This window comes from Pholcus phalangioides, unplaced genomic scaffold (genome assembly GCF_987345545.1).
Source record: "Pholcus phalangioides strain wild (caught in Gottingen) unplaced genomic scaffold, Ppha-v1.0 ptg000005l_1, whole genome shotgun sequence".
Lineage (NCBI taxonomy): Eukaryota > Metazoa > Arthropoda > Arachnida > Araneae > Pholcidae > Pholcus > Pholcus phalangioides.
In genome coordinates this window covers 8,525,351-8,538,387 of record NW_028301598.1, presented here as the reverse complement: position 1 = coordinate 8,538,387, position 13,037 = coordinate 8,525,351, and the positions used below count along the sequence as shown (strand labels likewise).

At 33.1% G+C, this 13,037-nt stretch overlaps 1 protein-coding gene across 2 annotated transcripts in view; it reads right to left on the bottom strand.

Moving 5' to 3' along the window:
- Window positions 1-7,895: 7,895 nt before the first annotated feature.
- Idh (isocitrate dehydrogenase [NADP] cytoplasmic) overlaps window positions 7,896-13,037 on the bottom strand; it is a 47,710-nt gene continuing 42,568 nt past the window's right edge. For both annotated transcript variants that reach the window (XM_089232277.1, XM_089232276.1), the window contains exons 11-12: window positions 10,944-11,106; window positions 7,896-8,280 (exon numbers count right to left, since the gene is read on the bottom strand). In XM_089232277.1, coding sequence (XP_089088403.1) covers window positions 8,199-8,280; window positions 10,944-11,106 — 245 coding nt within the window. In that variant the 3' untranslated portion in view covers window positions 7,896-8,198. The remainder of the gene's footprint in view (window positions 8,281-10,943; window positions 11,107-13,037) is intronic.

Genomic DNA, 13,037 nt, shown 5'->3' with positions numbered 1-13,037 from the left:
GGGGTGGGGTGGGGGTTCATGTGTGGTGTCGCAGTAGTAGGTAGGGCCTCCAAAAAATGGCTCGGGATCCATGATGTTCTTAAGTCAGCCACCTCGTTGGGCAATTTGCCTGTTGTGGCGTCATATTTGTATTTGTTAGTTTATTCTGTTCTTTCTCAACATTTCTTGTGTTTCTGAATTCAAACATACCGGCGAATTGGAAACTTATTACGTAATCGTTTAACTTAGAAACGTGCAATTTTGTTTTTTCGGCCTCAGAAGAGACAGGGCAACGACTTTGTTATTAAGTTTTTTAAGACAGGATGCCCATATAAATTTATTATTTTGGGGCACACTGTATTTTCACTCTCAAAACTGATACAATTCGAATTTCTTTTGTGCATTTTTTTTTTAATTGGAACCATTTCTCAACGACGAACGTTTGATGCAATAAAGGCCGAGTTAGGACTTACATGACACCCTGTATATTGCCGTATGTCCCAGTAGGCAGCGTGTCAGTCTCGTGTTTGTATATTGTCGTACCAGCTACTTTACCCGCTCACGAACTCCGTACGGCTATTTCCAACCAGTGGGGGTTGGGCGTGAAATGAAAGCGCCATCGATTGATGGTACCCCAGGATCGGTAGATGAACTTATTTTCGATGTTCTTCCCATGGATTCGAACCCGTAGACCTTGACGGCAACCTTCATGGTGGAAGATGAGCATCTTACCACTGCACCACTCGGGCGCCAGTTGGAATCAGTAAGTGAAGAACAATTTATTTAACCTCTTTCCAAAATATTTCGAAAAAATTTTAATTCCAAAACTACACTAAAAAAATACCTTTTTAGTTGTTTTGAAATTTATTAAAAAAAGAAATTGAAAATTAAATAGAAACAGAGCCGGAAAAGGGAATTAATAAGAAGTGTTTATAAAAATTAATTTAGATAATAAATGTAATTGATTACAAATAAATAACAAATAGGAAACAAATTACAATTGAAAATTAACAATATTATCCAAAGGGGTGCGGGAAGGTAAGTCTTATTGCACTGTGGGTGCGGAATGGGAAAAAGATTAAGAATCAATGGTTCAGAGTTTAAACTGTTGCTTGATACTATGTCCTGCGAGGTGTCACTGAATTTGTTGTAGTGCGCCCTACAAGTGCATGACTAAGAAATAAGCAAATGTACAGTAAAAGTCCTTATAACAGCAGTTCACAATCACGAAGAAAATTGTTTAACGGACTTCTCGTTATAAGCGAATTTTCAATTCTGTAACCTGACACAGCATGAATGAACGTCAGAATTTTGCCACTGGACTTATCCCGTTGCCGAGATCTCTTCCAGCCCAGCTTCATGGCAGAGTCTGGAACAGACCTGACAGAGCAAAAAAACAGGAGAATTGCATTATCAGCATTGAAATCTATTATAGTTTCGTTCTCTAGTCAGGAAATTGATTTTTGGTCTCATACCAGTTAATTCTCTAAAACATTTTGCATAGAATTTCGTGTTACCAAATCACTGGTAAAAATTTGGTCGAATTTTTTTAATGGTTATCTTTTACCTCACCCCTCAAGAGACCTGGGGGCACCACAGACATGGGTGAGGCACGCAATGATCGATGGTTGTGGTGGAAGATTCTCGTTATTTGCTAAAAGTGCCGGTGCGAGATGTTCTACCTGACGAGTTCTCGGTGCGGAGGATCGTAATTGCCGCGAGACGCGAAATTTGCACAGTTCGCGAATTTTATGCATAACTAATTGCTTGATATGATGTAGCTTTTGACAGTCATTCGGGTCCTGTAATTGCAGGAAGTATTTTAACTTTTCGTTGTCTCAGGGTGATGTTAATTTTTGTAACACCATACACATGGGATTGATTATTAACCTCTTCGTTCCAGAAGTTACATCACTCATTCATCGATCATTTTTAACGATTCTTTCTTCAAGCTAAGACTTGAGGTATGCGTAAGGCTACCCAACTCAAATGGTAATAAATATATCGACCCAAATCAATTTTTTTCTTTTTAAATGGTATTTTGACATAAAATAAACACAAATCAATAGAAAAAACAATTTTTTAATGGTTACTTTTGTTTCAGGTTCGAAGAGAAACTTCCAGTCGAGATGGCGGTTGCTTCTGCTTTGGTGGGAGGTTAAAATACACTACACTACGTGCGAGTCGATAATAATTGTAATTTATCGATAATTGTCTTCCTTGTGTTATCGCAAGTTCTTAAAGGACATTCCCAGTAGCACAATAAATTACAATATCTGGACCACATCGTTATATATCGGATGTTGTAACTACGATATAGGACAATCTTGCCCTATATGGTGCAAATTATTTATGCTATTGATTAAGTATTTAATTTTTCAGTCGAATATTTGATTCCACATGGAAAACTTGGAACAATAAATTATTTTAATATAGTCTGAAATACATAGATATCTATATCGTGTCTTGTCAGGAAACAAATCCATACCGTGAATTTGAAGTAGACCTTATGTAGGAACGACGAAGATTAGTATCGATCTGTGTTGATAGTGTATCTGTATATAGATCATGACATTGATGCATAAACTGTGATATGAAATTGAGAGAACAGTTATGAATCCATGAATATGATGCGAGCATTAACATTTAACATTAATTTAAAACATTTCAGTAATTGATATAATTTAAATCAGTTTCCCCAACTTTTTGTTCCCCATCGCTGTCTTCTTCAGAAATTTTATTCAAGCGAACCCATAGGATCCTGTTACATTTGCAGCTTCTATCGCCCCGCTGGACCATTCCATCGCCCACTTTGAGAAACACCGATTTAGATAATTTCAGTGCTTTAGTGTCAAGCAATACCTTAAATCCATAAAACAATCTGGACACAATCGTTGATCGTAGTTTATCAATACATGGATACATGAATGTAATAAGAATTCTCTGAATTCTTAGAGCACAAAATGCTTTCAAATAAAAATTTAAAGTCGAGTGTGGAATTTTGTTTGAATGAACAATTGTTCATATGAAATTTTGATAGGATAAAAAATATGTTGATATATCAAACATTTTATCAATTATAACTGAATCTGTATTATACATATCCCGTTACTGTACATTTGTACGTATTAAGAGATTTCTATTATCCGTCACTGCCCTGGTCTGGACAGTGAGTCGAAGTTGCACATTATATGTGATCAGTGTAGCATTCTTTAGAACAAGAGAGGCAGGATTGCTTCGCACGTCGAAGCTACAGATGAGCCGGGCTTCGGCTCTCTCCCCTACCAGCCCCCCCCTCCCATATGGCTTCTGGGCTGGGTTGGGTTGGGGGTTGCATCACTTATTCATTGCCAAAGTGATTTAGTCTACCAACAAAACGATTGAAATTCTAAATTATTATATCATTGCTCACTTCTATGGCAGCATGGATTTGTGAAAATTTTTTTACTGATCAAATTTTCAAGTCATTCGAAAATAACTTTAAACTTCAAATTCCATGACCTCTTCATCACTAAAAGAGACGTAAATCGAATAAAATCACATACCCCATGTGTATAGTTGGGAACCCGAAAATACAAAGAAGGGGTTAAAATCAAGATAGTGAAATTCTGAAATTCAAAACAGTATATGTGAAGGGTTGTACGACTGATATCAGGTTATCAAGCTATGGGATTGCACTTGAAAACTGAACTGTCTTCAGGTTAAATAATGGATTTATTGAAACATGAAAGATGCAAAATTGGGATAAAAATTTGTCACATGAAAATTTGAAAAAAGTAATAGATATGACTACAGAATGAAGTTGAACATATGTTATAATCAAACACTAATAATAAAGTTCAGCTGCACCTCTTAGCATTCGATAACAGTTAAGTAATTTAGTTGTCCTATCTGTGCCAAGATGATTTCTAAAAGATAACAAAATTTAAAAATATTCTTTCAATTGATGCATAACTTGCAGGACACAAAATTAAAAAAACGTGTTAAGGACAGTCTTTTGATAAGCTTTCTTCTTCCGGTGTTTTTCTGACTGCTGTCCACCATGTGATAGGATTATATACATAGCTTGAATTAATTCAGTGAAATATTGGCTTTTAGCCTCATAAGAGCAACAATTGAAATTTAACTAAAATTTTGAGTCTTGAAGTCTTTTATCATCATATAGGCATAATCTGTGTTTGTGAAATTGTGTTCTGTGATCTCATCTAGTTCAGATATTTTCCTTTATTTAAAATTAGTTTCCTAAATTAAAAATTGAGAATGTAAAATGAAAAATTCACTTAATTTTTTTTTTTTTTACATTTTTAAGTCAAAATAGAACAATTTGCATTAAATAAATATCATACCATTGATATTTATTTACATCAATATAATGCTATCGAATAAAAAATATTTATGTTGAGTTTCACAATAATACAATGATTTGATTATAACTGACTGAGCATATTTGGTACCTTCAATATAATTTATTTTCTAAAGAAAAGTGTTCGGATAGATTCGCAGGGTTACAAGCACTTTAAACATTACCACTTCCATGGGGGCCTAAATGCAGTACCTGATTCATACATGAAAAATAAGGTGAAGTAGAAATAAAATTTATTAACAAACTAAAAAATTGTAAATGGTGTTTATTTAAACAGTTGTACGAGTGATATTAATTTACTATCAGATTTCCAGCTTAAAACCATCAGTTTGGTAGAACAATTAACTTAAGAAAACAAACAAATGACACCTTTTGAAAGATTTTTGATTTAGTTTTTTCTGTAAGAATTTTTTTGTAATATTTAAGTATTGTGAAAAAAATAAAAGTTTATTTTCCAAAACATTTTGAAATTTGGAGATTTTGGACAGTTTCAGACAGCTTATCCTGCGTGTCCTGTCGAAAACCCCAACCCAGAGTAAAATAGTTTGACTTTTCTGTGTGTCCATTTTCTGTCAGAAGTACCTGTGCCACAATAAGTGTGTGTGTGTGTGCCATCTTTAGTTTCATTCTTGAAGGACAAACCAGCATTTTTGAGAATTCTTTTAACATTACAATGAACTAGCTATAATACCCGGTGCTGCCCGGGTTTTCTTCAATGAGGCTTTTTGGATGACGTGATATATCTCCCTCTTTCTTTGAGGGACATGCAAACCACCATGCAGTTCACCAATATGGCGACTTCCTGTGCGACTCGTGAAAGAAAAATCTAGATTTAAAAAGAAACAAAAATAAATATATATTTTTTCTTTTTTTAAAGGGTGCTAGGTATTTTGGTCCCCTCCCCTTGAACTTCGAGTTATCCATCTCTGCCTGTTTCTGCTTCAAAAAATGCTTAATTAAAGCTGTGGAATTTTTTCGATGTACTTTTTACGGGCCCATGATTAATTTTAAAACAACCTAAACTATATGCAGTTGAATATTATAAGACAATACAGAGACGTTAATTTTCCATGCTTGAGAAGATATAAATAAAATGTTGAAATCAATATTATTGCATGGATATCCAACTGAAAAGTAGGTCCGGCTAATTACTTCATATTTATTCTCCTGGACTTTGTATATCTCTAAGTGAACTCCATATATTTGAAAACTCTAGAATTCAATAAAAATTTTTAAATCATTGATGCGGCGGGAAACCCCACCAAATTTTAGCATTTCTACAGTAAAATCGGCAATTTTAACACTAATTTCGAAGGGGATCATCCTTTGCCTGACCCTCAAATTGATGCTGATGATGATTATGATGTCATTCAAAAAACCTCATTACTGGGAGTATTGAAAATGTGGCAAACCATTATAAAGGCATAAATATTTATACATATACTCCCCAAAGCAGAACATGCCGAAGTCTGCGACGTACGTCGCAGAACAATCAGTGCAACTGCAGAACAATCTGGAAGAATTTTAAGAAAAATGTAGAAAACACTATTATGGGAACTGCAGAACATTTCCAGTCAGTCGAGGGATCATTGCAGAACAATGCAAAACATTCTGCTTTGGGGCATATACTGACAGCGTTGTGTAGAAATGACAAATCATTGTAAAGGCATATACACGTCTTAAACGCATTGCTAGGGAACCACGGTAACCAAAATCAACGTTCGGAAAGTGATTGTTGAGGCCCAAAAACCATTGTTGCCATACGGTTTTTTGCCCATTTGGGGCATTTGCCCTTCTCTGACAAAATTTTAAAGTAGCCTATCGTTTATGTCGTGTCCCATTTGCTATATATGCAAAATTTGACGACCATCGACCTAAAATTGTAGATTTGTATGGAGAATACACACACAATCAATTTTTTATATATAGATGTTTAATTTTAAAAAAAACTCACTATAACCAAATATCTTTTATATTTTCAACATTAGCTATGTGACAATCACTTGCAAATCACTCGTCATATAGCAAGATTCTTGTTATATGCCGTACTTGTTATAAGCTACTTTTACTGTAGTCAAGGCTACTAGCGTAGGTTAGGTGGAGTTGGGCAGGAAGGCTGCTAAGGAAATGTCACAAATATTCACCAACAACTATGCAGATCAAGAAAAACATGGAGATGGATTCTGATATGCTGATTATTAGGGCTAAGATTTTTATGTCCTAAAAACTTCTAAAAAAATGCTTTATAAAAATGTATTTTTACCCGTAAAAAACTACATGTCCTATAAAGTGAAAAATATGTCCAAGAAAATTTCTCATTCCTATCTCAGATAACATTAGTTTTAGCAAAATAATATAAGTGTTGATGCAGTATAGACTATTTTAAACCATTACTTATTGTATGAACAAAAAAAAAATTCATTTTACTAATAACTATGAGCATCAGAGAATCAATTACATAGAGTTCATTTTTTTACTGTTAAGTTTTTCCCACAAATTCAGAATTAACCTGCTGCCATTTATCGATAAAAATATCAAGCGAAATACAGTTGACACTCAAGCTTATGAACTGCATGTTTTTATGAAGTAATTTTCTGGTACTAAACAGAATATCCCATTCCTTTAAACATCTTTCCCATCTACAAACTATTTTTCACATCTGCAAGGGTTCGTAAAAAATGAGCACTGACTGTATTTAGCTTTCGAAAAGCATTGCACAAAATTTAAATTAAAAAAACAAATTTTAAATAATTTTTTTGTTTGATAAAATTCTCAAAAATTTCCATGAAGGCTAAGAAATTTCCCACATGGACCAATTTCAGCTAATTTTTCCCATGAATATTGAAAATTTCTCACGAGTTACTATCACTGATTCAGATGATTAATCTATTTACAGCAATGCACTAGTGTCCAAGAAGGGCTAGGACTTTTATGCTGTAAAAATGCAATGGCAATGTTGATTAAATTGAAAACCTGAATTTCAGATTTTTCAATCAATCAGCAACATTTCCTTTTTAGTAAAATAGAAAAATAATCCTAGCCCTAAATGATATAATCTACATCCACTGTGGCTGCACACAATTTTCATAAAGGTTGCTAAGACTATCAGTTGCTGCTCATATTTCAGTAGTTTGGTGGGTATTCACCTTTAATAAATGCTTGTAGACAACTCAGGTTATTGTAGGGGGTACATTTTGGAGACTTTTGTGAATAATGAGTAAGAAAGAGCTCTCTTGTCAGTGGGGGGGGGGGGGGGGACTAAAAAACAATCCAAAGCGGAATTGGAATAGCAATGAAAAATGTTACTTTCAAACTTTATGAAATATGCAAAATATACCTTAAAATTTTGAAAATATGCTCTATCATGTAAAAATAATGAAATATGCAAATAAAATATGCAAAGACAGAAATCTGAGCCCTACTGATTATATTAGTTGTTGACTTTGATGTAGATGCTAGATCAAATTTAGAAGCTCTTAGCCTCAATATTAGTTGAGAGAATATCATAGAGATTTCAGTGTATATGCACAGCCAAATATGAAGACACACAAAGTACAGCTTCACATTTTAATAAACAAATTTCCATTTATAAAAAACCTGATATTTTCTGACTTAAAAAAATTCAAATTTACTAAATGGTCTCACCAGAACAAATAAATGCCCATAGAATAGATAAAAAAGAAGGATTTTTACCATAACAAATAATATCGCAGATAAATACTAAAGTGAATAATTTCAATCACTGTATAAAAATAGTGCACGTGTAAAAAAAATATGATTCGAGTAGGAAACTTCAGAAGTTCGATAATATACTACATTCACTGGTACATTATATCTTAGACAAACATATACCTAGTCAAAGTGACAATTTCTTTTTTAGGTTTTCAGCTAATTTATCCAGGAACTCAAAAGTGTTCAGGTAATCTGTTCTGGTAACCCTGGAAACAAAAATAACGAAGCTTCATGATAACATGATCAAGTAGTAGCATTTTTTTAATAATCAGTTTGCTCTTGTTAAAGAGTAAACAATCAGGTTGTAAAGAAAGCATCCTGATAATGTTTTGAAAGAATGTAAGCATGTGTTTAAGTTTCCTAAATCATTTTCCTTACCATCTCGATACCAACATAGTATGTTCTGCCATATCAATCTAAGAAGTGCATAAAAGCCATTATGATAGACTATTCAGAAAAATTAAAAGAATTTTCCCAACCTTTCACTGATTAAAGTTTTCTCAGTAGGATAATTAAACACAACTACTATTACTTACTACACTACTATATATATAGTAGTAAGTAAAGTATAAATGAAGTAAGTAAAAGTGTGTGTGTGTGTGTGTGTGTGTGTGTGTGTGTATATATATGTGTGTGTGTGCAGCCTCTAACATATTTATATTGTCAGATAAGTACTTATTTTGTATGTTGCTAGTGCTGCCATCTAACCTCTATATTTTGACATGAAGATGGTAAATGCTTGAATTCTCATGCTATGCTAGTACATATCGTGTTGAAAGTCTACCTGCTCTCTGCAGAGACACTTTCTAAATTGGAGACCAGCTCACATTCATGCCTCAAAGTTGGAAAACTGCAGTGAACCACCATTACATCATAAACATAGTTTGAAACTAGATGCCTACACGACCACACAGCAGCTATTAAACATGACAAGTACAACTAAACCATATATGCACCTCATCTATATTCCTCTGCGAAACTTCTAATGAAATAGTAAATGTTGGAATATGTGTGCATGTTGTGAACCTAATGTGAAGTTTGTTTCAGTGTGCAATACTTGCTATGTGTAGTGCTGTCATCGGCCATAAATTTTTCTGAGTGAAGTGTAATGATTGAATAATTAATTGTATCGTTGTGGCTCTGTTGCTTTCTGTGGCGAGAATTCTCAACAGGGAGATCAGCTCGAATTCATGCCAATTAAACATAACTGCAAAAAATGAAAATCTCATGAGGAAAAATTTGGGATAAGCAAAGTGGTTTGTATAAGTTCCAATTTCAGGGTGCTCAATTTTTTCCTGGGTCTCCTCGAAGTGAGAAGTGGTTGAGTGTTATCCTGGAACAAATGGCTTGTGTCAATTAAAAAATGGTAAGTGCTTATGCACAAAGTACGAAAGAGGATACCAAAAGATGAAGATAAATTTATTTGGAGAAAAAAATCACACGCCTCTGCTGGGAATCAAATCACCATCTTTTTGCTATTAGAAATCATCCATTAAGCTTCAGAGGACTGACATTTCTTTCCTTCAGTGTATATGTTCATAGGCAGCTCTCAAACTCAGCTAATAGATCTTAATAACAATGGACTCCAGATGACATGCAAGTTTTATTTCTGGAATTCATCTTCATCTCTGCTGGGTATCCAGTCTGTCATACTTATTCCAGTGACGATCGTTCAGTTGGAAAATCCTAGGAATATGGAATGGGTTGTCATTCAGTAGGAAAGAAGATGTCTGTTGTACTTCGTATGAACAGCCGAGAATGACATCGTTGACCCTCAAGAGCTTATGCATTCGTGCAGAATATAACTGTTCCAACTGAGCATGCTGCATGTTTGGGTAAAATTTATAATGCATTACATTTTTCAATGATCCTGTATATTATGGTCAGGGCCATTACTTAAAAACAAAAGCTTACTCTGCCGCCCAGGTCCCATGCCCTTCCTGGTCCACGCTCTTCTAGTTGTGGCTCTAGTTAGAGCAACATTAACAGCTGATATCTCATATGTTATCTACACATCCACAAAGAGTTGTTACTTGTAGGGCTAGCCATAATTTACCAATGCTCTTTTTATATACAGCATTCACGTTTCTGATATACTTTAAATCTCTAGTAACCAATTGATGTGTAAAGTCTTTGGATTTTTCCTCTTCCACTTAAAGACACGTCAATAAAGCCACTACTGGCATGATGCAGTCTATATACTTGTTTTAAAACTTTGGAAGACAGGTGGAAATACCTTCTATACACATGCATGCATGGCACAAACATGTAGAACTGGTAAGTTCCACAAATACAACACAATTCTAACACAGTTCAGCTCTTTTTATAAGTAAAATAATAGTAACCTTTTCGATGATGGACCAAGGCGTGTAAAATAAAGATCTTCAAGGTGTGAATCAGATAAATGTGATGTGCCCCTCTTGAAGTTTTCTTGTATCATTTATAGCAATTATCCAATAATACCAGTATAACCACATAATGGCTAATTAGACTGGGACCTACAGTTTATATGGGGTTTAAAATGGCTGGTTTTTTTTTTATTGCTCACCAAAAGGTCAGTATACCAACTCTTTGGTGGAGGGGAGACTTCATGCAGTAGCCATATAATTTCAGGCTCATCCTCTAGCTGTTTTCTGTTTTACATTTGTGATAAGAATAAATTGAAAAAAACTGAGCAGGTATCAAACTCACAATAACTAATATAACCCCTAAATATCTTTTCATTCATAGAAAAATAGTCTATGAAGGCCCTCAAGAAGTTCCCATAGCATAGTGAAAAAAAAGTCAAGCTACGGCCTCGCCACAAAAGTTTTAAAGTTGGAGATAGCGATAAAATACTTTCACATGAAAAGAGTCAATCTATGCTTACCCGCTCATGCCTTTAATGCATATAGCAAGATCTTTGGTCATAGAACCAGATTCTATGGTCTCAATGCACACTTGTTCTAGAGCTTCCGCAAACTGTTTTAGCTTTGGGTTATTATCCAACTTGGCTCTATGTTCTAATCCTCTAGTCCATGCAAAAATCGAAGCTGTGAGAAGCAAGAGAAAAATAGTTGTATACCATTCTTAACCATGATTTTTTCACAAAGAAGAAAAGACTTAATATTTTAGGCAAATAATAAAATTTAAAAATACCAATATGTTTCAGCACTCATGGATGGCATTCTCAATGCAAAAACAAAAAAAGTGAAAATAGCTCTATATACCATTATTCCTCAGGCCAAGAAGAAACATCGTTGTAGAGGGTTTATGAGAGTTTCATGAAATTGCTATAATAATATAGCAATTTCATGAAACTCAATTACTTTAATTACATGAAATTTGCAGATGCCATTGTTTACAAACAATAAAAAATTCCCAACAAGAAATTGGGAATTTTCCTCATAATTGACCCTTTCTGTTTTAGAGAAAACTAGCAATACATATCTCCTTTTTCTATTTATAGATCATAATTTTTCATATTTTTTTGCAATGAAATATGTTTAGCTTGGTGATAAAAAACCTATGGAGACTGAACTACATAAGTATATTAGCTGTCATAAGATAAAAAAGTACAAAAATCTGTCTTCAATTTGAATGGACCGGGATTGCTGTTTATGTTGAGATTTGCATGGCTTTATATCGTTTTTAATTGGGTTGCTGTATTTTTGAAATATATGACATTCATATCTGTTACCTGCATCTTTTTTTCAGTCACCTCGTTGGGCATTTTGCCTGTTGTGGCATTGTATTTGTATTTTACCACTATTCATATAGAGCAGGGGTCTTCAACCTTTCCAACATTGCAGACCGAATTAAACTTTCCATGAAGCCTGTGGGTCACCAGGTCATACCACAGTATTCTTTGTTATTAAACAGGTTCCCAAATTTCTTGAACTCTTATTCCCTCTGAATTAATTTCTTTCATTAATTTAAATTTTTATTTATGAACAAATAATTACCTTTCATTAATTTAAATTTTTATTTATGAACAAATAATTACCTTTCATTAATTTAAATTTTTATTTATGAACAAATAATTACCTTTCATTAATTTAAATTTTTATTTATGAACAAATAATTACCTTTCATTAATTTAAATTTTTATTTATGAACAAATAATTACCTTTCATTAATTAATTCACTAGTTCTATTTAATTGATTTCTTTTATTAAAATGAATTTGCCCAATAATGCTGAAATTTTTTCATTAATCATGAAATTATTTCTTTCAAAAATTCAATTTTTCATTAATTCTGAAATTCTCTTTATGATTCTGAAATTAATCTAAACAATTCAGCAATTACTCTCAATAATGCTGCAATTATATCTTTCAGTAATTCTGTAACTATATTTTCATTAATATTATAGATTTTCATAAATTATGAAATTATTATTTTTTAAATAATTCGGAAATGGCATTTTTTTCTTTAGAAAAAAATACACATTTACACCATAAATAAAAGAATTAAAACCCTTCGACTACAGCTTAATACAAGTAAAACCAAATAGATGCATTTTAATTCAATAAATACACAGACAACTGAAATTAAATTTCATGAATGTGGTGATTTTCATGCGATACTAGTATTTGTAATTGTGCTTATATAAAAAGAGTAGTAAATTATAAATATCTTGGATTAGTTATCTTATCTAACTTGAAATAGAAAAATCACAGTAATTTAATTATCAATAAACTAAGAGCAATTAAAAGTTTAATGTTTATACAGAAATCCATTATTTCATATAACAGTTTGAGAGAAATGTTCCATGCATGAGTATTTCCACGTATATTATACGGATTAACAGTCTGGGGAAGAATATACAAAAGTTCTATTCTATCTATAAATTATTTATGATTTTTTTTTTTTGACAAGATATTCTGCATATTAACAATATTTTCTTACAAAGGCAATGTATCACTAATTCATTTTAACATACGTCAACTTTATTTATATAAAGTACTGGTGTTCTCATGCATA